The sequence below is a fragment of the Brachyistius frenatus genome, unplaced genomic scaffold (genome assembly GCF_029030835.1).
Source record: "Brachyistius frenatus isolate BFR_SWC_R1_liver_20210118 unplaced genomic scaffold, ASM2903083v1 Contig_33, whole genome shotgun sequence".
NCBI classification, from domain to species: domain Eukaryota; kingdom Metazoa; phylum Chordata; class Actinopteri; family Embiotocidae; genus Brachyistius; species Brachyistius frenatus.
In genome coordinates, this window is record NW_027210632.1 from 119387 (window position 1) to 145212 (window position 25826).

The 25826-nt window shown below is 41.9% G+C and overlaps 2 protein-coding genes across 4 annotated transcripts; one reads left to right on the forward strand and one right to left on the reverse strand.

The window, feature by feature from the left end:
* Positions 1 to 27: 27 nt before the first annotated feature.
* Positions 28 to 6766, reverse strand: LOC138621888 (suppressor APC domain-containing protein 1-like). Of its 2 annotated transcripts, XM_069700235.1 has the most exons (5): positions 6488 to 6766; positions 3959 to 4129; positions 2502 to 2657; positions 2147 to 2257; positions 28 to 939 (listed from the first exon to the last, which is right to left on the reverse strand). In XM_069700235.1, exons 1-4 carry the CDS (start codon positions 6584 to 6586, stop codon positions 2168 to 2170), a joined length of 516 nt encoding a protein of 171 aa, XP_069556336.1. In that variant the 5' UTR covers positions 6587 to 6766; the 3' UTR covers positions 28 to 939; positions 2147 to 2167. The 2 variants fall into 2 exon arrangements, with proteins under 2 accessions (XP_069556336.1, XP_069556335.1); XM_069700234.1 differs by lacking the exon at positions 28 to 939 and having other exon boundaries at positions 2084 to 2257.
* An 11370-nt stretch (positions 6767 to 18136) lies between these two features.
* Positions 18137 to 24002, forward strand: cdkn1d (cyclin-dependent kinase inhibitor 1D). 2 transcript variants are annotated; one of them, XM_069700233.1, is made up of 3 exons: positions 18137 to 18316; positions 21268 to 21776; positions 22185 to 24002. In XM_069700233.1, the coding sequence occupies exons 2-3, from the start codon at positions 21272 to 21274 to the stop codon at positions 22241 to 22243; spliced, it is 564 nt and encodes a 187-aa protein (XP_069556334.1). In that variant the 5' UTR covers positions 18137 to 18316; positions 21268 to 21271; the 3' UTR covers positions 22244 to 24002. The 2 variants fall into 2 exon arrangements, with proteins under 2 accessions (XP_069556334.1, XP_069556333.1); XM_069700232.1 differs by lacking the exon at positions 18137 to 18316 and adding an exon at positions 18637 to 18861.
* The last annotated feature ends 1824 nt before the right edge of the window (positions 24003 to 25826 follow it).

Below are 25826 nucleotides of genomic sequence, written 5' to 3' on the forward strand. Positions count from 1 at the left end.
GGAAGTTTTCTTTCCTGGTGGCAGAGAAGCTGATTCTAATCAGATTCCTGCACAGATTCCCTGCAGGCTTAGCTCTATTTCACTGTGAAAGTTGTTTCCAACGCACGCATGTGATTTTGTCCATTAAAATAGAAGAAAAATGTTAAGGGAATCGCAGTTTGATTCCAATTTATTTCTGGATTTGCATCAATTTTGTGAATCAGTCGCAACATGTGACACTAAGAACACACAAAACCTTGTTTTCTTAAGTCAGGAGATACAACAACAGGCCCTCATACTGTGTAATAACTTCGCTCAGTTGTATTCACCCTCCTCCACAATAACTGCGAGTCTCTGGCCAGGACCTGAGGCTCAGATTAACAACAACATCTCATCCGAACAGAAAGGCAGAGACACAGGGCCACCACGGGCCCCCGGAGTAAACGCACACTTCAGGGTAACGAGTGGACCGTTCACTTTGCGGGGACGCGCAGTCTGAACAAGATTTTGATTAAGGATGAGAAAAACATGGACAAATTACGACACGTCAAAGGGTAATGTGCTGCAGTACAATCATGCAAGGAGTTAGCGCGGAAATACGGAATTTTTAATCCTTTGTTGAAATGGGGAAAGAAAACCTAAAATAATCTGATCAGAGAACATCTGCATGCGTGTCAGACACATATTTTCTGTGTGATTTGAGCTCCATATTAAGCCTACTAATGTTTTCTTGCATGTTCAAGGCTAGACTTTTGTGCGGCGCAGAGGAGAGAAACATTCCTGCACACACGCACGATGACGCAGGGAGATAAAGTTTATCAGCTGCAGTGAGATCAGTGAGGGACCACCAGGAAAGGCTGCTGGGACGCGTCCAGACAAAGAGCCCTCATGCAGGAACGGAAACGGAACGAGCAGGAGTGCCAGGACGCACAATGATGCTCTGGCTCGTCCCCTTTACAACTGCAGACAAAAAAAAAAAAAACGTAATTTCTAAATCTAATCTAAAAAGCAATATGGGACACATACCAACACTGACAATTTTTTTTGGTTTGTTTTGTTTTTATCAGCATCAACATCTTATAACACTTTAGATAAAGAATTTTTTTTTTTTTTTTAATTGTTTTATCGGGTATTATTATTTTTTGCAATAAATATACTGAAACAGATATTCCAAACGTGAATGAATAATTCCAAATAATCAGATACAATAGATAAGCTATAGATTGTATTGCACAATAGTGGATAAAGAATTGATCAATAGTATTATGCACAATGGTCTGTATTCCTGTATATTACTGGATCATTATTGTTCACGCTTTAAAATCTGAGTCATACTTCGATGTTGTAGCTGTTTAAAGTCAAGAGCTAATTATTTGCAGCTTTATTTTTGGTACTTTAATTAAGATAAATACATTATATTTCATAAACTGATCATATGTTTTGTATGCAAACTAATTATACTTTGTATGAAAAGTATAATTAGTAACTATAGGAGTAAAAGTGAACAATGTAATGAAGCAAAAAAAACAACAATATTTAACTCTGAGATGTTGTGGAGTAGAATTATAACGTAGCATAAAAAGGAAATACTCAAGTCATGTAGAAATAATAAGAATTACTCTTAAGTAAATATATACTTAAATATACTTTCCAGTTTCCACTACGTGTACTATGTGAAAGACTTTTAATATTATTTTTGCCCCATCATTCTTCATCAACCACTAAAGTTTACAATGTATGTACTTACAAGAAGACAATTTTAGACCCTGGTGATGTCATACATTCCAATAAACTGTAGTTATATTTATAACGTCAACAGAAAAAAAGTTTTCTTTGCATGAACTGGAAATTTGCATTAAAATATTTTGATCTAAGATTCACTGCAAATTCCTACACTGTATATGTTTTTTGTTGTTCATGGCTACTGCTTTCAAGTTGTATAAAACAGCGGGATTTTGGGTTCAATAAAGTCTGTTACCGACTCACTGAAGCACAGTCAGCACGTCAGTCAAGTTATTCAAAACGTTGGCTCACAAAAGAACACAGAGAAGCAAAATATGCATACTGCAATTTATTTATTTAAATACATATTTACAAAGCGGCTAAATGTTTTCAACGGTGCGACATCCAGTAAAATGTAAGTTTGCAGTGCAGCACGCGTGTTTACCAGGTGCACGTGTGCTGGCGGTCAGCAGGCCTGCAGGTCATCCAGCTGCTCCAGGAGAACATCTTTTTCCAGCTCTAACAAGGAGATCTGACGATTCTTGTCACTCACTTTCTTTGAAAGAAAAATGAAACAAGATAACGTGACAATATTCGGTGGGCACAAACAGACTGGTCATTAGGAAATTGATGGGAAAACGCAGAAGGGGAGACGTCGTCTGACTGAGAGAAGATGTTGAAAATTCATTCATGTAACAATTAAAAGAGTTTAACACGTGAAATATTAATACATAGATTTATTCCATCTTCCTTCGCTGCGAAGAAGCCGCTATTATGGAGTATTCTTTTCAGTTCCTTACCTCAGTTAGTACCGAGTTGTGCCAGCGGAGGTCACTGTCTGCCACTGCTTCAGGCAGAGAGGGGATGCTGCTGCTCATCACGTTGGTCTCACTCATGAGGGAACCCAGAGAGCCGTTCACCCGCTGGATGCGAGACCTGAGGAGGCAGGCCCGAGCCTGGGGAGACACGCAGACACAGACACAGTCACGCCTCGAGTGACAAACTCCTTTTTTACACAAATACGCAGGTTCAGTGACAAAATATTGATCTCTTAATGTGACTCGAAAGCCTTGGGCAAGGTCTGACGCAACCTCCGGCCTTATGGCCAATCCCACACCCCTTCCAACCACGCGTCCGTTTTGTGTGTGCCCGTGTAGGGTAGGGTGTCCCGTTTCTTTTAGGGATGGAGGGGCAGTGGTCGTCTAGCCCTCCGACTGGCTCTCCGAACGGAGTGATGGAAGAATGTTTCGCACACTGAAGCAACATAACGTGAAGAATGGTCCATAAAATGAATTTTAAAAAAAAAGTCTTTCTTTTGTAATCTCAAAGTGCAGCTTTGGGATAATAAAGCTATTTCTGGTTCTAACAGATTGAATGAAGTCTTGTTTGTGAACATCAAAAGCTGATTCTCTGAGATACATGATTTTGTCATCGTACTGTGTATTTCAATACATTTAATAACCTAATTCCTAAAATTTACAAATTTATTAAGAATTAACTCAGAGGAATTGCAGCCACTGTTGACCCATTGAATATGTCCCATTTCCTTAATTTAAGATTTTGATCACTACCCCTTCTAGCTCCGTTCTGAATGGCAACAATCCAGTAGAGGGAGCGACTAAACAAGGGTTAGGACCACGGGATAGGAAATGGGATTGGGCCAAAATCGATTAAAACTCTACCCTGCACACTCATCCTCACCTCTGAAGCAACCAACTGTGATGAATACTGCTTTCGCATCCCCATACTGTGTGTAAGAATTCAGGCCTTTTAACGAATATGCGCAACCAAATGGAAAATGCAGTGTTCACACTACTGTAAGTTAGACAAGTGGCTTTCACTCGTTTCAAAAAGGTGCCCCGTGGGGTGGATGACTTGCCGCCACATGTGCCCTTGAGCTACCACAAGAACAGGATATAAAGAGATAAGACTACAGTTGTTTATGTGGTCTTTTATGCAGTAGTTTATTTAGTTGTTTATGAATTAGTTTCTGCAATGTTTCTGTATGGCCTTTGTGTGTTGGGTCTATGCACTGTCAGTGCACCGTGTTCACGCAGAGTTTATGTTCTGGGTTTCTACACTGAGCTTACGCACTAGGCGTGCACACTGTGTTTATGTGCTGGGTTGGTGCATCAGCTCGTTTTACTGATTTACGTGTGTTCAGGCGCTTCAAGTAAACCTAGGATTTAAAACACAACCTTCAGTGTGTTGTGATGGGTAAAGCCGACAAGGCCCGGACCCCCGCCCTGCTCCGTACCTCCGCTGCACCTTCCTGGCAGGAGCCGAACCCACTGTTGCGGTCGATGCTGTCCTGCCGGGCCCGGTTCTCCTCCAGCTGCTGGAGGTACCAGACATGAGCCTTCTCCAGGATCTCCAGACCAGACCACAGAGCGTCCTTCTCCTTCTCTAGATCTTTCAGACGCTTAACCTGAAACAACAGGCAGCACACGTTGAGGGACAAAGACTTTGGATTTAAATGTTGATTTTGATGTAACTAGTCCCCGTGTGTGTGTTGATGGTACAGGGGGTCAGACTAACAAGCTTGACTACAAGCCTGATGTAAAAGCAGTGTGATGGGCACAGTGCTGCCTGTTGACTTCCAGAGGCCCCAAGGCTTTGTGTATCAGCACGGCCAAACTACAGAGCAGCAGGAGGCCATTGGTTCTTTTGTCTATACTCAGTTGGATTGCATGCACTTTACATCAGCTCAAACAAAGATAACAGTGTTACAAACACCAGGGAATCATGATATATGGTGGTGCTGACTCACCTTTGGTACCCTGACTTCAGGGCATTACGGTCATTTTATCATTTCAAAGGCAATTAGCATGGGACAGAGGAATATTAGAAACTCATGACACAACTTACGCCACTGCAACACTGTGAATTATTAACTGCGGTATTTGATGAGTCGGATTTTCGGAAGGTTAAATAGCTCGGTTACTGCTCATGATCACAGATTTACAGTTAGTGGAAACCTGCTACATCGAGCCGTTAACAGGAAACTGTGAGGATCAGACCTGACATGTGGGAATGTGTCACTGGCATGACTGCAGCTGTGCTACGTCCAAAACAACACTGAGACATGCAGCAAAGATAGAAGCATTGACTGAAAACAGCAGGAGTCGGTAAAGTTAAAAATAGAGCAGGAAATACCAGCTAGCGTATGAATAATTCAGTGGTCTTATAAATGCACAGTGACTGAGGCAATTTTGCCCGTTGAATGAAAAACGGTTAAAAGCTGCTGCTATTCATTAGATGTGATGTTAGTCTAAATTTTAAGCTACTAATTGGAGCCTTTCATGATTAAAGTCTTTCTAAGAACTGATAAATCTTCTGGCTTCCTCCTAAATGTTCCCTTGGTTGAAACGAGAAATGCTGAACTGTGTTTGCACATTATGGTTTTAGCGTTATTCTTTCATGAAGCATTTTTTTTCTATTATTGGTTTAAGGCCACAGAAATACTCGTGACTGTTTCTGCAGGGTCGTTTCACGGTGGCGTCCTCAACCTGGAGGGAGTTTACATTTTACAATTATAAGATTAAAAACTTGGTCGAAAATTTGAAGAATTTCCCTCCTAGAATTTTATTCCTGGCAGTTTGGAAAATATTTTGAAGCAGTATTAAAAAAAAATTACTTACAGAAAAATATACTTTAATAGAATAAATTAATATACAATATATTTCTTCTTTGCAAGATTTTGAGGATTTCATATTTTAAATTTAAGTAACTGACATTAGGATAATTCGTCTAATGTGAATTTTCCCACAAAACAAATATAGATATAGATAACCATAAATATGAAATAAACCTGAAACTTCACTCTTGGGGATGAAGTATAGAAGGGTGATGTTGTTTCAAAATATCTTTCTGCACTTCAGTTTCCTTTCATGTACTGGCTGAATATTTACAGATAAATCCTTCCAGAGCTGATTTTGCAGCCTCTCCAGTGTGTTGCTTTATGTTTTTGTAGCTCGGACAGAAACTAAATATTTAAAAAAACTAATAAAAAAAAATATATAATAAAGAAGATAATCAGTAGATATTAAGTCATGTTGTCGTTTCAGTCGTAATCACCACAAACAATATCTGACATCTGTGTCTACGTCCCAGTATTTAAGTTGTTAGGGCACTTTCGTAGTCCTTGCTGGTACTTGACTGAGATGCCCTGTAAAATCATGCTCGAATCGACAACAGAGACAGGGATCTGATGTGAGCCTTGAAGGAACACAAACCCTTTTCAGCAACTCTTTGAAGAAATGCTACACCTGCAAGTAGAAAATGACTCAAAATATACATTTAAATGACACATGCAGTAAAAAGTCATGTCAATTGGCCAAATGTATCGAACTGATGACGCTTTCACAGACGCAAGAAACCTGTTTGTTTGAGACCTGTAGCTGCCCTGTGTACATGACAACAGGTCTGTGCAGTTTACCACAGTCCTTCAGCCTCTTCAACAGGGGAACAAAAGACAGATAGATAGATATATACTTTATTAATCCCTCAAAGGGAAATTTTTATGTTACAGCAGCATAAAAAAAAAGCACATTCTATACAATAAAATAAGATAAATAATATTAAATAAAGATAAATAATATTAAATAAACTAACCTAAACAAAACCTAAACACATGATGAGCAGCTGATAAAAGCTCAGGAGTAACAAGCCGTTACACTCAGACAACACACACACACACACACACACACACACACACACACACACACACACACACACACACACACACACACACACACACACACACACACACCAGCTGTGTCCTCACCCATAGGTAGAAGCGAAGTGCGTCCAGGCTGTGGAAGCTGGTCTTCAGCGGGATGACAACCATGGTGTAGGAGCCAGAGCCGGAGGGACGACAGGCCATGGAGAGAAGATCAGCCACTGACAGCTACTGCTACCCCATACAGCTGGCCGGACCACAAACAACAAACCACAGCTCGCCACTGGCTGAGTCAGAATAATACCACAGGGAGAGAATGAGTGTGTGTGTGTGTGTGTGTGTGAGAGAGAGAGAGAGAGAGAGAGAGAGAGAGAGAGAGAGAGAAAGAGAAGGCAGGAGTGGGAAAAAAAAAAAAAAAAAGCAGCACGATACACAGGCACAGACAGCATGGTGCCCATGGGGCGAGGTAATGAAAAATTCCACATGTCACTGCCATGACTGGTTAATCGACGTACAGTGACAAAGAGGGTTGGGTCGGAGAGATGGTGAAGCTGTCAGTGCTGCATCAAAAAAAACGACACCAGGGAAAAACACGGAGCAGGAAAAATGAAAATGCAGCTGTGGATGGGAGATTTAAGGAGAGGATACAGGTGTGATCACAGTTTCTGCCCCCCGTGTGTTCATCAGGGTCGTGACTGCTGGAGGAGGATGCGTGTTCATGCCAAATCTCAGCTTCACAAGCAGTATAGACGAGGAAAACAAGGCTGTGTTTCAGGGTTTCTCAGCTCAGGGGTTGGCAGAGTTGTCTGAGAAGCCTGTCATCCCGCAACTGAAGTGGAAACCTGACATTCCTGTGCTTCTGCAGCTAAATAAGAGGAGTGCATGCGATCATTTACCTCCTCAGGCGAGCAGTCTGTCCCAACATGTTCCCTGGAATGTGACATAACCTGAGGATGAGCGATTTGCAAGCACAGAGGTGTAGAGTACAGAATAGAACTGTTAAAGAAAAACAAAAAAGGAGACCGAGAGATTTCAGCCTCAGTGCATTACTGTCAGTGCTCAGCTGTTCAGCGGCAGCACAGAAAATCAATGGCACATGTTGTTCATTACTGCCTCGGGCTCGACGGGCCGTTAGTGCCCGAAAAATCAACAGAGCTCCACATTAACAGTGTTGGAAGGTATTTAGTGTGCTGCAACATGCATGGGAAGAAGATGCCCAAAAAAGTAATACAAATAAAAAATAAATACTTTGAAAACATTTTCCTAAAAAAATAAAATAACTGGAGTACGAGTTAATATTGATGAGTACGGTCGTAGTTACCCGTGGGATAAGGCAAAACAAAGTTCTGCAACAGTTTTAATCGATTTTTGTACTTGAATATTTACTTATTAAACATAATTTAGTACTTTTAGGGTATTAAACAGTTCTTCACATTTTTATTGAATTTCTCAAGTTGAAAGCAGGGAATTTGCCAGCCGTTGCTTTATTGAGAGGTTTTGAACCAAAATGTTTGGTATGTAAAATCTAAACCTCAGGACTAACCAGTAACTGCAGCTGTGCATGTAGTGAAGGAGAAAGACAAACATTTCCCTGTGAAATGTTTCAGAGCAGTAAGCAGTATGACATGTGATCACTCAAAAAAAGTACTTCAAAACTGTAGGTATATGTCACGTTCCACTCTATGGTACTGCTATATAGACAATACATTTGCATACTGTTTTTTTTTTTTTCTAAATGGTGAGCAGAATTTTCCTCTAAGAGAAAAACTAAAAATGTTATTTCCGTTACGGTGACACATGCCCCTCTTTTACTTACTCATTTCATTCCTTGCTGCCGCTCCTACAGAATAGTAATTGTTAATTTTATTTGATTTAATACTAAGGCTTCAGTTTGTATTCAATTTATCTTGTAAATGTTTGATTTGATTTGAAATGAAAGGGAGACTGCACTGATTTTAATTTCAATCTACTGGACCTGATGAATCCTGCTCAGTCTGTATGTGAAAACAGTTGTATACTCGGGAGGAGCTGTGGCAGGTGTGACAGATAACCTTTCATGATTTCATGACTCATGGCGATGTCAGGTTATCCTTAGCTTGGGCTTGGATCCTGATAATATTTGAACCTAAACGCTGCATTATGAACTGTGTGAAGTTCGACAGAATTGGTGTTTCTCAGCTAGGGAAGGTCTAACAAAAAGATACTGCCGAGTTGTATTATGGGAGTTCTTCAAGGACAGGAAGACTAAAATTCAAGAATTGAAAACAATATATCGGCCTTTGCTGGATCGATTCTGACCATTCATCCATGTCCTGTGTCTTCTGACTGAACCGCAGTTAAATAACAGGAGTACTCCTTTAATTTCTCACTGAAGGCCAATGAGAGGCAGACAGACATGATGTACAACTGTGTTTTGATTATTCAGGGTGCGGCTGAGCCTGTTTCCCCTGACAACACACATGTTGACAGACCTCCCTGCTTGATACTGCCAGAATGAGGCCCTCCCATAGATCCCACCCATTATCACACTATTACACAGTAAAAAAAACAAAAAACACCAAAGATAAAGCAATTCACTTGATTTTAGACGGGCTATATTTAGATATGTTAAGGTAAACAAGTCCTTGAACTCTCAGTGTATTACATACAACATTTGTAAGTGCCCTTCCCTGTATGTGGCCCCATCTCCTACAAAGCTGCAGTCCTGCTTGATCACCAGCAGAGTGAGCTGTCAGTCCATACCGCCTGCTGGAGGTCAGATTCATTTTCAAAGCTGACATTTTGTAAAATCTCATAAAATCTGTAAAGCCTTAGCTTCTACAAAACACCAGATGTCGCAATACAATGAAGCGCAGACCCACTGGGACTTCCTCAAAAGTATGTCAGGTATTTTTTTTTTTTTCTGCACTCAGGCAGTGATACGCTTTTATGTTTTCTTACATGAGGAAATACTTGTTCCAGCAACAGTGCACAAAATAATACAAACTCAGTCACAAAGGACAAAGGACCCTGAAAAGTCACTTTAACATAACACACATATACCTTCTATACGTTTACTGTATATTCGCTGCATAAAAAGGGCTGTTTCTAGAGTAATCTCGTGTTCCAGGTCAGAGGTTGAGGCCAATCAGCCTGAAGGCCTTTAAAACAGCATCCAGATCAAAACAGATCATTAAGCTGCTGCGGAGGAATGGCTCTGTGTGCCTGCAGGGAACCCATGACCCACGTTACATCAGGAGACATGTGACTCTCACCAAAATGAAGCCTAAAGATCTACGAGCTCAGGATATCATTTTCAAAAGGTGGTGTGTTTTCCACTCTGACTCCTTATTTTGAGCTGGTTGCAGCCACTTAAGAGAACCTTTCTGGGACAAAGACATTTACGATGAAAAGAAAACCTTTTATACTCGTTATACTCTAATTGATCTAATGTCTTTACAGGTGCTTCCCCACTTAAAAGTAGATTCCCACTTTTTTTTTTTTTTTCATTGCAGAATTACAGCATGTCAGATCACGCTGAGTTTCCACTGTGGCCCACACCGAGGAGAAAGTTCACCACGAGAACGCACAAACACGGTAAATATATTCACACAAGCTACATATATATATATATATATATATATATATATATATATATTTGTGGACTGTTATAACACACACAAGTTTTATACACACACTGCAGTGACCCACTTCCCCCCGTAAAGCGAATCTTTTCAGTTACTAATACTACTTTGCGGCTGAGAGTGGGCCCCTAGTTGCTTCCTGTCCCACTCCCTCATACTCAAACACACTTTCTCACACTCACACACACACACACACACACACACACACACACACACACACACACACACACACACACACACACACACACACACACACACACACACGTTTGCTCTCGCGCTGTCATTGCCGCTCTTATGCAAACTTTTAAAATCTCTCCGAATGAAAACGACACACGTGGACGAGCAGAGAGGAGCAGCTGGAGCGGCAAACACGGAGTACACAAAACTCCCCGTTTAGAGCCGAAGAGTCCAGCAGAATAGAGACATTATTCCCGGTCAGAGATGCCGGGTTCGGCGCTCCCTTCGCCTGTCCAGCCCAGGCCAGTAACGGCCCCTCCAGGCTCATTGTTCCAGATCATAGCTCCGTGGAATCTTAACCAGATTTGTAACCACCCACCCCCTCTGCACACTCACTTCAACCATGCGGGGATGAAAAAACGTCACGTCTCCCAGGGCTCTTCAGGGGGCCTCATTACAAACCGATACTCACCTCCTTGTCCTCAGAACCAAATCGAAGAAGCATACTTAAGAAAACAAGACGTTACGAGAGAAAACTCGCTCCTGAAAAAGATGCATTCATGCCAAATACATTATTGTTTAATAAGTTACAGAAAGTAAAATTTAATGGCTGAGATTAAACCGAACTGAGACCTCATGGGTTTAGTTTAGATATGGACAATAAAGAGTTTATTGCAGTGGTTCCCAAGCCAGAAAAATTTATGTTTCTTAAATGACTGGTGAGAGCTTGATAAGAAAGGAGGAGGCACTTTTCTTGAATGCTTTTTCTAATTTTGTTTTGTTTTATGAAATACTGGTTAGTTTCAGGCCCCTAATTGAGCTTTTTCCTCATGTGACACATTTTTCAAACCCAGAAAACTTCACTTTTAATTTTGACTTTTTTGTACCAAAAATATCAAACAAAATCAAATGAATTTAGTTTTGATTGGTTGATTATTTTGATATTCATTACATTAGTTGAGCCGGATTGTCCAGTATTTGTGAGGTTTGCGGGTTAAATCCCTGGTTTCTCCTGTCCATGTGCAGAAGTGTCTTTTGGGAAGATACTGAAGCCCAACGTGCTCCCGATGGCAGAAGAGCACCTTGCGTGGCAGCTCTGTTACCACTGGTGTGTGAGTGTGTGTGTGTGTGTGTGTGTGTGTGTGTGTGTGAATGGGACAATAATTTAACATTTTGAGACCTCTAAGGTGCAAAAGACCATTTACCATTAAAAACAGTCTAAAACCCCAAAATATAAATAGAGTAATGGATTAATTGACAAATCTTTTCAGCTTTCTGCTTCAGCAAAAAATGTTTTAAACATTAAAAGAACATGACGTGTCTTATCATGTTATTTCCGCTACCGTTTCTCCTCTTTCAATTCTTCTTCTTTCTACCACGTCCTGTTCATGCAGTCAGATTGTACCTATAAGCCCTGCTGGCCCAGTTACCATTAATACCATGTGCCCCCAAAGCAGAGATCCCGAATACTGCCCCCCCCCCTCCTCCTCCCACCTAAAACTCAGAGGCCTCATCTTCCTCCTCTACCACCTCTATTGACTTTCCTCCTCGTTTCAAAGTGTTGTCTCAACATCAGGACCTGGCCTCACTGCTCATTGTCCAAACCTAAAACATACAACATATCAGTGTAGGAGATCAGATTTTATCCACTCACTTCAAACTGATTCAGAAGTTTCCATCTACAGGGGGAAGCAGATAAAGCTGCCTGTTCAGTCATCCATGTAGATTAACAATCTGATAGTCACAGGTGTTGAACTGATTGTGTGAAATCTTTGATTTAATGTGTAAACAACCAGATTAATCTGAAGGTTTATGCTTATGATCGACATTCGCACAATTAGAAACAGCAGCATAAAGTTTATTGGTTGCAGGCTAGGCAACAGACACACGCGCGCGCGCGCGCGCACACACACACACACACACACACACACACACACACACACACACACACACACACACACACACACACACACACACACACACACACACACACACACACGTCTCACAATCATTTACTCGCTCACTCCCCTCATTCATTTGTCCCCCTCGGTCACACACACTCATCCCAACTCCCAAATACATTCCTTGCCTTCTCCTTCTCGCGCTCTCTCCCGTATATTGTCACGCTCACACACAGCCCGATACGACACTGCCAGGGCCAGATGGAAACCAGATGTTCTCCAGATGCAGATAAATGCAAAAACACACCAGCTGAAGCGCGCCACCTTTTCACCTCAGCTGCGCGGAGAAGAAACAGGCGACCCTCCTGGAGCTCTGAATGGCAGATACAGTATATTTTCAGTGAGTTAAGTTTATTCGTGTCATCCCTGCAGTTGTGTACATCACGCTGCATTCAAAATAAGCACATCAGGAAGAGAGGGTTTATTAACAATAACAAAAAAGGATTCATATTGTCTCACGGTGACTTTCTTTTGACATCGAACTCCTCTGAAAGTCACCTCAGTGAGACCAGAACAAGTCCCCCTCATACACGTACGCAGAGACAAAAATAAAGGATTGATTTACACCCCCCCTCACCCCTGCCCTTTAACCCTCTCCTCCTCCTCTTCGTCCCTCCTCCCTCTCCCCACGCCCACAAACACCCTCTGCAAAAACAATATTTCAAAGAGCATGATGTTATCACCCCAAAGCGCAGGCTGCTCCTCGCAGAACAAGAGGTGCTTTAAATGCACAGGTAAATCCATGAAAGGCACCACTCAAGAGAACTCACGCAGGCCACCATCACGCAAAGAAAATAAATCTGAGAACACCCCTGAATCTATCCGTTACACCGGCACCCCTCAGGCCAGCCCCCTGAGGACCCCCAAAACAAACACAGCCAGTCAGGGTCTCCTTGGGCACATTTCACCTTTAAACCCGTTCACCCTGACACACAAGCTCCCCCAGCGACCCCCGACAACATCCAGCTGCCAGCGAGCGGCCTCGCTCTCCCCGCACCCCGAATTTCTCCAAACCAAGCCCGTTGCACATTCATGGAACAGATGTGATTGTACTGTTAATGTTCTCATCAAACACATGTCAACAAAACAAACCACCTTTGCCATGAGTTTTTCTTAAAATCTTGAGCGATTCCTTTAAAACAGCAAAACAACAACCACATTTCAGTGCGTGATTGAGATGCGCGCACTACAACCAAAGTCACTGTTTAAGCAGTTTGTTCTTCAAAAACAGTCAAACCATTTACAATAACAGTCACACCTTATTACCTGCAAACAACTAAATCCGTGCTTACTGGAAGCAGTTCATTTTCTATACCTCTACAGCACATCATCTTCTGCACCGTTATCGCCTGCAGGGATCTTTACTGCTGCTGCGTTGGACCAGATCCCTATCTGCTGGATGACTGTTCGCATGTATACGTGGATGTACTTGTCAGCATGTATGAGCTGCTTAGGGGTGAGAAGTCATGTTTTCATCTGGTAGACATAAATCGGCGGGGTCGTGCATCTCTTAAATTACCATTCAGCAGGCCACTCTGAAGGCTTACCTCAGTCAGCTCCTTTTCTCCTGTACTACTTGCTTTAATGCTGTTGCTTTCCTTGTGTGTATTAGAAGAAAAAGACAAAGAAGTATTAAAAGGAAGTATACATCCTTTTTCTATTCACAAAAAAATGTTGCACTACAACACATATGACCAAGAGGGTCAAAGTTCAAGGTACATTTTTATGATGAAGTAGTATGTCCCGATTGTATGCATACAGTACATACTGTGTAAGGGTACGTGCAGCACGTACTAAAAGTAAAAAAAAAAAAAAAAAGGATGCGTTTCGGAACACAGCTCATTTTTCTACATTAAAGATTCTTCTTACTCGCTGTTTGTTGTGGTACAGTATGTCAGGAAGAAGGCGAAGGGTTGACGTGAACAATCTCCTGTCTGTGGTGAGCCTCTTCTCAGTATTCGCTTATTCAACTGAAGAGCAGGAGGATGTGGAAATCCCCATAGCGCACTCGTGAACCAAAAGCTTCCTCTCGTCTGTCTTTTTTTTTTTTGTTGCCCATCCTGCTCCTCGCTATCACAGCTTCCCCCTTCACCACAGACACTGCCTGCTGAAATGAAATTGATATACAGTAACAGTTCACACTTGGCTTTTTTCTTCAGCACCAAACTCTCTGTTTTAAGGTTACCTTTGGCCAAAGACCTCTGACCTGCAGCTTTCTGAAACCGCCGTCACATTGGGAGTGAAACCAAACAGCATTTTCCTCTCGAAACAGCGTAATATCAGGCAGAGTTCCTGTTGTATTGTCAAAGAAGAAAATGCTTATGTTGTATCGTCGCATTAATCAAACTAAAACTACAGGCAGTTTATGTCAACTTTGCTTAAGTACAAGTTTCTGCCCTCACACATGACACGAGTACTAAGACGATTGACAAGTCATTAACACTTACGGAAGAAATGTCCATAAAGGAATAGTTTGAATTTTGGGGATATATGAATTGCACAAAAGCCACAACAAATTCATTTGTCAGATTTGTATTTCTGCATCAGTAAAGACTATCAAGAGCTTAAAGTCTACCGATGACTTCATACTGACTACATCTAGTTCATTTCCACACAGGAATACATGACAGGAATTACTCTCTTGACAACTTAATTTTCTGGATGGCGTCCTTTCGAAAAGGATTTGTAAGCTATATTTGTATTTATTTCCCATCTTATCTAATAAATGTACTTCCAAAACCCATTACATCAGAAATCTCTTCCAACTGAACAACACACAAACCAACTATAATAGGAAAAGACTGTCTGCGGGTGGAGGATATGCACGCTAAGCTTTCGAATTGTTTCCACAGGGAATCAGTAACAACTGAATGAAAAGAACTGATTTTATTTTGCGAGCAAAAGACTCCACTGTGACAGCTCCTACTCTTCTGACCCGAGTCACATTATACTGTGTGACTGTTGTTTCACAAGCGTGCTAATGTATTCAAAGGGTACTGACCGTGGAGGGAAAACAATGGGCTTAATGACTGCATATCCAACTGTAACATACAGCGCAGGATTAAAGATGGGAGGGCACTGAAACACACACAGCACTGCAGACAACAAGAGGAAGATTATGAATTTACCGTGGAACAATAAGATGACTGTAAATACAGGTCAGAGATCATGCTGCTGAGGCCTCCTTGTCTGCTCCATGAGTCCTCCAATATGACAGCGTATAAAGGCCAATTTACACACAGATTAGTAGGGTATTAGGGAACTGGGGCACAACGCTAATTGACTATTATATGTCATGAGAGAGGGACCGAAAATAACTCATCAAATAAAAACAACAACAACAAAAAAAACTATATAAATTGGCTCTGAACAAATAATGATCATTATTTAGGAACTGTATGGGAGTTTGTGAAGAGATGACGTGAATGAATCTATCTATCTATCTATCTATCTATCTATCTATCTATCTATCTATCTATCTATCTATCTATCTATCTATCTATCTATCTATCTATCTATCTATCTATCTATCTATCTATCTATCTATCTATCTATCTATCTATCTATCTATCTATAATTTCACCCCTGATGTGTGATCTGGTCAATGTAAATGTATTGTTCCATTAACAACGCTACCCTCTCAACAACTGCAGCGTCACATTTTTCAGTACGTTTTCTAAAACTGCATATTTTTGTGGTCAAGCGACAAAGCTTTCTACTAGTAAAAAGTAGTAGCAGTATATATGACAGCAGGAGCACATGAGGAAGTCAGGCGATGCTGTCAGGAGGAAGTCTGGGTGGATGGATGGGTCGACCAAAGAGCCGTCTTTAACACAGGAAACTTCTGTTCTTATTTCCTAGAAACAGGTTTTTTTGTTGTTGTTGTTTTTTTTTTTTTAAAAGCATGACCTAACCTTATCCACGTGGTTAAGACTGTAACCATGACAACCAAGATACCAAAACCTCCCCCAAAGTCATTTTAGCCCAAAGCACAATTTTTCCCTAAACCTAACCAAGTCTTAACAATAAAGATATCACATCATAAAACTGATTTTATTTTTCAAGAGTGATTTGTAACAGTTTTGGAAAGCAATAACAGATGATGTTGTTTGTGCCTCCTGCTTATAGGGGCGTTGAAACAGAAAACACTTTTATGGGTTTGTCTACAGAGTATGGAAAAACCTCTATATTCTGTTCTTTGAGTTACCATATTAAGTCTGAAATCAGCTGAGTTCAGAAATGACATGTGATGGATGCCTTAAAGTCACGGCTCAAAGCAAATACTACGAGCCGTGTTATGTTTTTTTTTGTTTTTTTTTGCTTTCATCCTAATTTTCATACGGTGCCATCGCCATTCAGAAAGTCCAAGGCTGAAGTTTATGGATACATGTTGAAACTCAGTAACACACCGGTCGGATTTGGGGAAAACAGTTTTGTTTTGTCCCTTGCGATGAACCGCCACAAAGTTCTGTTAAGCCGCTCATGTGAAAATAGCGTCTTCCAACCGAGAGACATTCCACAGCGGTGACACACTGTACTTACTTTTAGACCTCGACTGTCGCACACTGCACACACCAACAACGAGCACTCCACTGCTGCTGCTGTAGCCGGCCTTGACATTATAGAGCAGTACATCACATCACCAAAATCTTCTGCAGGAACATTGTGTGCATATGGAGCGTTTGAGGAGGGAAAATATTACTTGTATGAGACAGGCCAGGTGCTGAATGGTGTAAAAAAACAAACAAAACAAAAAAACAGTCCATGTATGTGTGTGCGAAACCTGGAATAACCTTTCTGAGTGAGGGGCGTTGGCCGGCTAACAGGCCTCTCGGATGACTCCTTCATACGTCACTGGAAAGCAATGCATCTGCTGCCCATGTAAGGCACTTGTAAGAGCCTATGGAAAAAATAAAGGAGAATCAATTTCTCAATTCCAATAACAAAGAAGAACATGTAGCATTTCATAAAAGTTATGGAAACTTTAAAATGATCAATAATCTGATTTTAAATGAAAAAAAAAAAAAAAAATCCTTGGAAAATCCTTTTTGTCAGCCTACATTTTTATTTGGATAAAAAAAAAAAAAAAAAAAAAAAAATCCCTCTCAATCAATGTGTTGATTATTCTCTTGATTTTGGCAATCAGTGGTGAAAAATCTCTATATCACAATTTCCAAGAGCCCAAATTTGCACATTCAAATTTCTTTGTTTTCTATTGCTGTGAGTCCTAACACCGCCCCAATAGGCAATTCAGATTACTTTTTTTTTTTTTATTATTTAAAAGAACGACAGAAAATCAAGCAAATATTCATTTAGGAGAGGCGGGAAGTGAGAAATGTTTGGCACTAGTGCTTAAAATGTACTTTTTCACAATAACTGATCATCTAAATTGTTGCTCCCATTCGATTTAGCATGAGGTCCTAATGGTCTTACCAAAACATCAGATTAGTGCTTGTATTGTTGAAGTTTAATCCATGCTGTTCAGAACACCAAAGTAAGATAAAGAAGAAAAAAAAGAGAAGAAGTCATGTTTGGTTATAAGACTGTACTGTAATGTTAGATTTGCCCTGTTCTGATAAAAAATTTTTTTTTTTAAAAACTACATTTTTAATTAACTTTGGCTCAGGATTCAAATTTGATTTGTCTTTTTCTTTGTCGTGTAAAAGAAGCTGCACAGTAAAGTTTACCTTTCCAAATTGAATTCTGATTCATAAGATCATTAAGTCAATTAAGCCAGTGAGTCAGTAGGTGAGTTTCCCTTCCAAAACAAAGTTCTTCTGTTGGTAACTTTAATGCATTGTGATCACAAGTTTCAGTACTTTTCCTCCACTTCGTCAGACTGGCTATTCAACCGAAGTGGTGGGAAAATTTGCGGGAAAAGAAGCCAAAATGGAAGTTGCCCGTGTCACGTTGCAGCTCAACGTGACTTCGGGGGACGCAGGGGCGCGGTGGGAAAACAAAACGTGACGTCGGCACTACGCGAGAATGTGTCATATTTTGAGGGAGAAGGGGTAATGGCGGCCACTGCCGAGCTATTTGACCTACTTTCCAGTCGCTCCGGAGGAGACGAGAAGCACCGGCGAGGGGCGCGTCGGAGCGCAGGAGCAGCAGGTTTTGGAGCAGCCGCGCGCGCGCACGAAGAATCGGTTGGACTTTAGCGTCACGATAACACGGTACGAAACTATTTGATTGTTTATTACTACGCACGTTAGAAGATTAGTAAACCACGCTAATTGCACTTTTATTTTTTTTTATTTTTATTTTTTTCCTCACGTGCGTTTTGGGGAGGAGGGGTATTTTTTTTCTGCGCGCTTGTGCGGCATTGCGGACGACGTGCGACTTTGTGACGCGATGGTGATGTTTAACCCTTCTGGCTGCGCTCCAATAATGGCTGCTTTGATGGGAACCACGTGATTGACTTGTTGAGTAGGACGCCGCCCCCCACCCCCACCCCACCCCATCTCCTCCGCCCCCCCCCCCCCCCATCCTTTCCTTTCCATAAGGTCCATAACAAACAAGTCGCAGATAAGGGGGACTTTACGCACGACCCTACCGTGGTTGTAGCGTCTCACTGAACCTTTCCAACGTGACGGGTTGCCCGCGGGACAGTCCGGAACACCTTTTCGCTCCTCTCCGGATGAGTTGCGCGTAGTTTTGTGGACCAAACGCTTGAGCTGTCAAACTTTAAATAGCTACTTTTGAGATATTGACGCTGATGGTAAGTGAGAGCGGAAAATAATTGATGTACGTTGTCAGTGGTCAACTTTGCCGGTTTTTTTTTTTTTTTTTTTTTAGTTGTTGTTGTTGTTTTTATTACTTTTAAAATATTTCGTAAGTTATTTTAGTCGGGATAAATGCAAAGTTGCGGCTGTGTTTCGTAGCTTTGCGCGTTCATTAAAGCCTTAAACGTCAGTTAAAGGGACTTTGTTGTTGTTGTTGTTGTTGTAAATATACTACAAATGATTATTGTGCGGCTGCGGTGTGTTTGTGTGTAATGTGAGAGTTAAGTGCCTTGACGAGATGCTTGTTTGTGTCGCATCTCATTGACCCACATCCTCCATGAATCTAACTGCGTCACTAACTTCTGCTGCGCAGACTGAATCTAAAGGAACCTGCAAAATACACGCTTCCTTCACCTTTTGTTTGTTGGCGTTGCAGAGATAAATAATGCATTCGTATCTGCAGGTTGTTGGTTTTTTCCCCAATTTATTTTTTAATTTTGAGAGGTGATGTGACGTTCACGTACGCGAGGACTTTCCCGGTGTTTTTCTGGAAGTGGGGACACCGAGGGACTTCCAGTGAAAACAACTGACCTGCAGACCGCGCCCACCTCCGTTTTCGTCGCAAACAACTTTCGCTCGGAGAGAGCAGCCCTGTTGTTGGCGAAATAAAACGATTATAGGTTGTTTTTTGTTGTTGTTTGTTTTGTTTTTCTTCACGTTGCCATACAAACTATCATCTTTTTGTGGAAACTACGGAGCAAATTGAATTTTCGCGTTGGTTAAAGTTGCGGTTAAAGCGGATGAGATTAAAAGCACGCACTTCAGAAAATGTTTGAATTCGTCGCCCTGTTGTTTCCAACGCACGGGGGTTGTTGTTGTTTTTTTCCCCCTCACTGTTCACAAAGGTAGACAGCTGTGGTTAAACAACAAAAAAAGAAGCTTCGCCTACTTGTGAAAGTGCTCTTCGTTGTATATTCTGTAGGTGACAATTACGCAACGCTCTGACCCCCCCCTCCTCTTCCTCCAGCCCCCCTGTGGCTCTGACTGCTGCCTTCAGGTTGATCTCTGGGCTGATGTGGTGGTTTTAGAGCACGTCCACATTAGGCTGGTTAAAATTGTGAAGTGCGAAAAAAAAAAAAAAAAAGAAGAAGTTTTGTGTGTGTGTGTGTAAATTTGTGTAAAAGAAAAAAAGAAGCTGCCTTGGTGTTTTAGGGCAGGAAGACACCGTCCAAATGTCACAGCACGATATTTTTTTGACCAAATACGCCAGAATGGTGCTTTTACAATGACCCTTTTGAAATAAAAAATAATCCGTAGTAATGCGAGCATAATGATTTAAGTGGGTAAAGGAAAACGGAGCAGCTGGAAAACTAGTAAGTTCGGAAAACGACGACATTTTACTGGAACGCAGCCTCTAAAACCAGAAAAGAAACGAAAACGGGTACATGATATGCAAAATTGATTTGGATTAGTAGGGCAGTGCACGCACAAAGCTCACATGGGCCCGCACGGTTGAGTCGTGGGACATTTCTATGGTTGTGTAAGCTATCAAGGGGGGAAAGTTTACAGACAGTCTCAACATTTGAATCACTGTTGACAAAAAAAAAAAGACATAAATGTACAGGTAAAAGCATTTGTTGTCGATTTAACTCGGCAAAATATTTGTTTCAATTCAAAAGCTTTGACCGGTTTGCAGCATTTTACAGGGGAAAGGAAAGACTGCTTCTGTCGATTGCATTTTTCTTTCAAAATTCCTGCCCGTCCCTGATAACGTATTTCATTTTCTTTTGCTGCCTACGCGCAGCCGATGTAGTTCCTGGAGTGGGTGCCGAATAGGAGCTCGGGAGACCGCGGTGTCGCCGAGGGGATGTGGCTGCTACTGAAATATTATTGTAAAATATTATCCGACGCCGGCTGCGAGCTGGAAACTGCAGATAGAATATCGGTTATCAAAGCAGGATGGAATCTCAGACTTCAGCAGAGTTCCTCTAATTAAACGTGTCAGATGGGGAATGCAGGAAACATTCTTCACAAGGGGCCGACGCCCCCCACCCCCCGGACTCGCCGACCTGTACCGTCGACCTTTGACCTGCAAGCACAGGCGCAGACCCCGGCATGTTTTATTTGTATTTTTTTTTTTTCCACGGCAGGGCGGTGCATGCAGTTGGAGATTTATTTGGTGTTAGTTCAGGTACCTGTTGCCGCAGTAATTACTCAGCGAGTCGGGGCCACACGTGGATTTGATCACATAAAACGCAAAAGGCGCCCAAGAGGGCAGATACTGCCGGTGCGCGTGACGCCGGCACAAAAAAAAACCCGAATCACACCTCGTAGAAAGTCTGCAAGACAAACCGACGGAACACTAAACCTCTCACCTTGTGCGTGCGTTCCCTCTCCGATAGGGACATGGCGACGGCCTCTACATCAGCAGCAACGGCAGGACCGGCCGAGCCGTCCGACTCGGAGGGCCCGCCCCCGGGAGGCATCGAGGCCCTGAAGCTGACGGTGGGACCGGTGCGTCGGAATCTCTTCGGGCCCGTGGACCACCAGCAGCTGCAGCAGGACTTCCAGCGGCTGCTGCGCATGAGCGCGGAGGTGGCCAACAAGCGCTGGAACTTTGACTTCCAGAGCGACGCGCCGGGAGAAGGCGCCGACGTCGAGTGGGAGGAGCTCAGGTGCCAGGACGTGCCGGCATTTTACCGCAGCTGCACGGTGCGGCCGGCGGGGCCGACCGGAGCCGGGGCGGCGGCGGCGGCGGCGAAGAGCGCGGGGCGAACGTGGTGCTCGTCGGGCAAGTGTTCGCCCGTGTCCGGCAGCTCGTCCGGGTCTGGCGATGAGTACCTAGAGGTGACCACAAGGGGGTGCTACAGACTCCAACTGTCAGGGAAACGCAGACAGGCAGCCATCACAGGTGACCTCGCCAAATATGTTTTGTCAATTTTGGAAAAAAAAAGAAAAAGTTTTTATTTGATTTTTTTTTTTTTTATTTTGGTGTGAGTTCGATGAGAAGATCAAGCGAGTAAACACGAGGCTAAAGCCAGAGGCCATCTTAGCAGAACGACTGGGAAAAATGGCACAACGCAAGTTGTTTGTTTCTCCCCTTTTTTCTTTTCACCTGGATTTAACACTCCCGCCGGTTAAAGGGTGCCAGCAGGCAGAGTTCCTTTTAGACGGAGCCAAGCTAGTCGTTTCCCTGATTCCTGTCTCAAAGCCGACAACCTTTCTCTTTCGAGCCGCTTTCCTTTCTCGAGCTCAGTCCTCATCATACACCCGTACGTCACGATGACACAAACTAATTTGTCTCCCTTTCCCGCTGCAGATTTCTTCACGGTGAAAAAGAGGAACCCTCTGCATTACAAGGCAACTTTTTGGCAGTAGAAAAGCACGACGAGACCCACTGGACGATCACCGAGTGATCCCTCTACGCGTCACCTCGCGCATCATGTGTACATATATGCAGCAATGCGTAAGTGACTGTCCGCAAGCTCATACATGCACGGGCTTAAAAACTTCTGACACCACATACCTTTCATTTTCAGCACAAGGAAGCTACCATTTTCCAAGTTAATCAAGATCAGACGATAGAAATGTTGTTGTTTTTTTGTGTGTAAAACTATAAATATTCTATATAGTGTATATTCTATATAGAGTTTTACTCAGCTTTTGACTATACTGTGAAATCAATTTGAAATGCACTCTTTAAGGATATAACAGAAAACAGGCTCTAGTTCCAAGAGGGTCGTTTTCTCCCGAATGGGCCTCGAATAGTATTTGACCTCAGTCCTTGACCTTTTTCTCCCTCTCGCTACAAGTCATAAGCGGTTTTGATTAGTTTCTATTCCTGGATGGCGCACCGCACCACACGTAGACGTCGGGTCTCGCCCCACGGCTCTGAAAGCTCCAGCTGGGTCAAGAGGTCAAAACCTCGGCCGGTGGGTTTTAAAAAAAAAAAAAAAAAAAATGTGGCAGCGCGACTGCGATTACCTCGAGGTTAAAGGTCGGTGGAGGTTCAGGTCCTGAGGTAATGACTAAAATTCGGAGAAAATAAGAGCGTTTCTCGTATGAATATGTATTTATTGTTCGCGGTGCCTAGATCGCCGTCGAGATCAAATCAAAAAGAAACGTGTAAAACGAGGTCAGATGAGGCGTTTGCGGTAAACACGTGCCACCGCCCCCGAATTATGCCTTAAATTATAAATCACTATGGCTCATATACACTCCACCGTTGCCACCTGAGATGATCAGCCAAACGCATACTCTACAACATTGCAAAAATTGCAAACTATTTTCCTTTTTTGCTCTTTGTATTATTTGCATAATGGAGTTGTAAAAAAAAACAAACAAAAAAAAACTCGCATAACATACCATACGTGATGGTACATTTTTGTCAGCTTCAAGCTTTTAATAATGTAGCATTGCCCACTCTTTGTCTTCATGTGACGCCGACCTGTAGGGTTTAAATACGCCTCTTTCCTCCACGAAGGGAATGTCCAGTTTTTATCACTGTTGCAGCTCGGTGGAATCAAAACTTTTGGTTCTACTTTTGGTTAAAAAAAAACAAAAAAAAAGAAGATGTTTATATGAAGAGTCTAGCTATGTCACGTTGTCTGTCGCTGTGCAGTTTTTACAAGTGTTTTCATTGTGTGTCTCTCTCTCTCTCTATATATATATACATATATATATATCTGTGTATATGTTTGTGTGCCGGTGTGGTGTTTAGCTCGAGGTTTTTCACGAGTTGTAAAAAGTTATGGCAGCTGAGGCAGCTAACCAAAAGGAATTGCTGTGCTGTTTCAATTAGAAACACATCATCCTTTTAATCAGACGTCTCGCAGGCGGACGCAAGCCTGCCGAGGTCTTTGAAATCTCGCACGAAAAACGCATCGAAACGTCGAAATCGCCGTTTTTAAAAAGGGCAAGTTGGCGCGCGTTCTGTGATCCCTAAACTGCACAATCTTCCAAGTCTGCGGCGACTTTGCTTCCCCCGAGCGACAGTCATTCTAATTTGTATGTAGATTTAAAAAAAAAAAAGAAAAAAAAAAAAAAGCCATAACCTGGATTAATCCGCTCTTTACTACCTCATCAAGTTATTCAGTAACAGCAATACAAGTAAAATAGAAAAAAAAATCAAAAAAAATCTATATATCTCAGGTTGTTTGTGTCTACAGGCATGAAAGAGAGACGGAGAGACTCGACGGTGGGCGGGGGGGGGGGGGGGGAGCTTGTTATTCTGTTGTGGCAGAGCAGTTGCGGTTGAGCGCTTTGTGTAGAGTTTCACATCAGGTACAAGAGTCGGTGTGCCAGAGCGGGGCCCCGCTCCATGCAGAGGAAACTCCCCTGTGTCTCTCTGAGAGAGAGCGAAAGGGGGACGGAGGACGGACGGCTTTTGTTGTCTCTCCCTCTCTCGCTGCCTTACTTGGCTTTGACAGCTTTCCCAGAGTAGAGTGGAGGGAACAGCGGTGGGGGGGTGAGACGAGGAAAAGGGACAAACTTTAATAGAGAACCTTCAAGAGTAAATGTCTCGGGGGTGGGGGGGGGGACCTTCTGGATCAAAGGAGTTCTCCAGCCAGACAAGTGGCCTGTGATTCAGACACGCCTTTTGTCTGACCCGTAAAAAGTCTCTCAGTCTCTCTTTTGTAAAGCAGCCGCCTCCGCTCTGTGAAAAATCTGCATGAAAGCAGTCGTTTCTAAACATGTTGGGTTTTTTAGGATCCTGCAAAGCTACTCGTCACAGATTTAAAAAAAATAAATAAATAAATAAAAATAGCAGACATTGCTATTTTCATTTACTGGGGTTTATTTTTTGTTTTTGTTTTTTTGTCAACTTGTGCGTGTATCAGTGCGAGACGTTTTTTTGCGCATCTATCTTCTCTGCGCGTCGACGACGAAACTTTCAAAGTCTATATTAAGTTATTTAAAATTTTTGCCTTTTGGTTTTGTCGGAAAATAATAAAATTCCCTGTTTTGACTATAACTAATTGTATTATTTCTGAAACTATCTTTGCACTACTTTAAATTTTGTTGACAAAATTACATTTTTTTTATGGTAATCTAAAAAAAAAAAAAAAAAAAAAAAATTCTCATTAAGAAACTAAGACGCATAAGAATTTCTGGACAACAATTTTTCTTCCTCACATCAGACTCCTCACACTGTTGGTTGTGGTTTCTGCAGCCTCGGTAGTCTTCCTCAAGTCCAATGGGAGGAAACGGAAAACTCAATTATCATGCATCTGTTAGTGTCTCACTGTGTTCAAGCAGACTTTGCTTTCCTAATTCACCTGTCAAAGCTGTATCAAAAGTGTGGTGTTGTTGAAATTTGTATATGCATGAACGTATGGTCATATTTGTATACAATTTTTTTTTAAATAATTTGATTGTAATTTAATACTGGTTTATGTGTCCTTGTGTAATTGCACGAGATCAGAATCATATCGCTTTTGATAGCAATATCTGTATAGAAAATATTACGAGATTGCGTTGCTGGTGCACTGTTGCCTTTAATAATGTTGATTTCATATAGTGTGCAGAAATTAATAAAATCTTATTAATTATATTGATATAAGCCACAAATTACACATTTATTTCCACTGTTTGGATAGACTGGATGTTTCATTTGGTAGGAACAGCACCCCCTGGTGGTTCACATGTAACATTTCACATCTCACCAAAGTTTGATTTTTATGTTGTTGCATGTAATATTAATGGAGATTAATGAGGCTCACTGTCTACAATAAAAGAAAATTTACAGATAATAATCATAATAATCAGAAATATTCATGATTTGCAAAATGTCATTTGCATTTATTTAAAACAAAACTTGCTTTTACATCGGTTAAAATTTGAAAAGTTCACATAAATAATATAAAAATGAATTTAAAAACACCACAGATAGTGCTACACATTCCACATGTGTAAATATGCATTCGTCCTCAGACGAACGCAGTAAACGTCTCACATTGAG

Coding starts and splice junctions, on each gene's coding strand:
- cdkn1d (XM_069700233.1), top strand. CDS start 21,272: ATGGCGACGGCCTCTACATCAGCAGCAACGGCAGGACCGGCCGAGCCG. Junction 21,777..22,184: donor CAGACAGGCAGCCATCACAG/GTGACCTCGCCA, acceptor TTCCCGCTGCAG/ATTTCTTCACGGTGAAAAAG.
- LOC138621888 (XM_069700235.1), bottom strand. CDS start 6,586: ATGGCCTGTCGTCCCTCCGGCTCTGGCTCCTACACCATGGTTGTCATC. Junction 4,130..6,487: donor CACTTCGCTTCTACCTATGG/GTGAGGACACAG, acceptor CTGTTGTTTCAG/GTTAAGCGTCTGAAAGATCT. Junction 2,658..3,958: donor GCCAGGAAGGTGCAGCGGAG/GTACGGAGCAGG, acceptor GTGTCTCCCCAG/GCTCGGGCCTGCCTCCTCAG.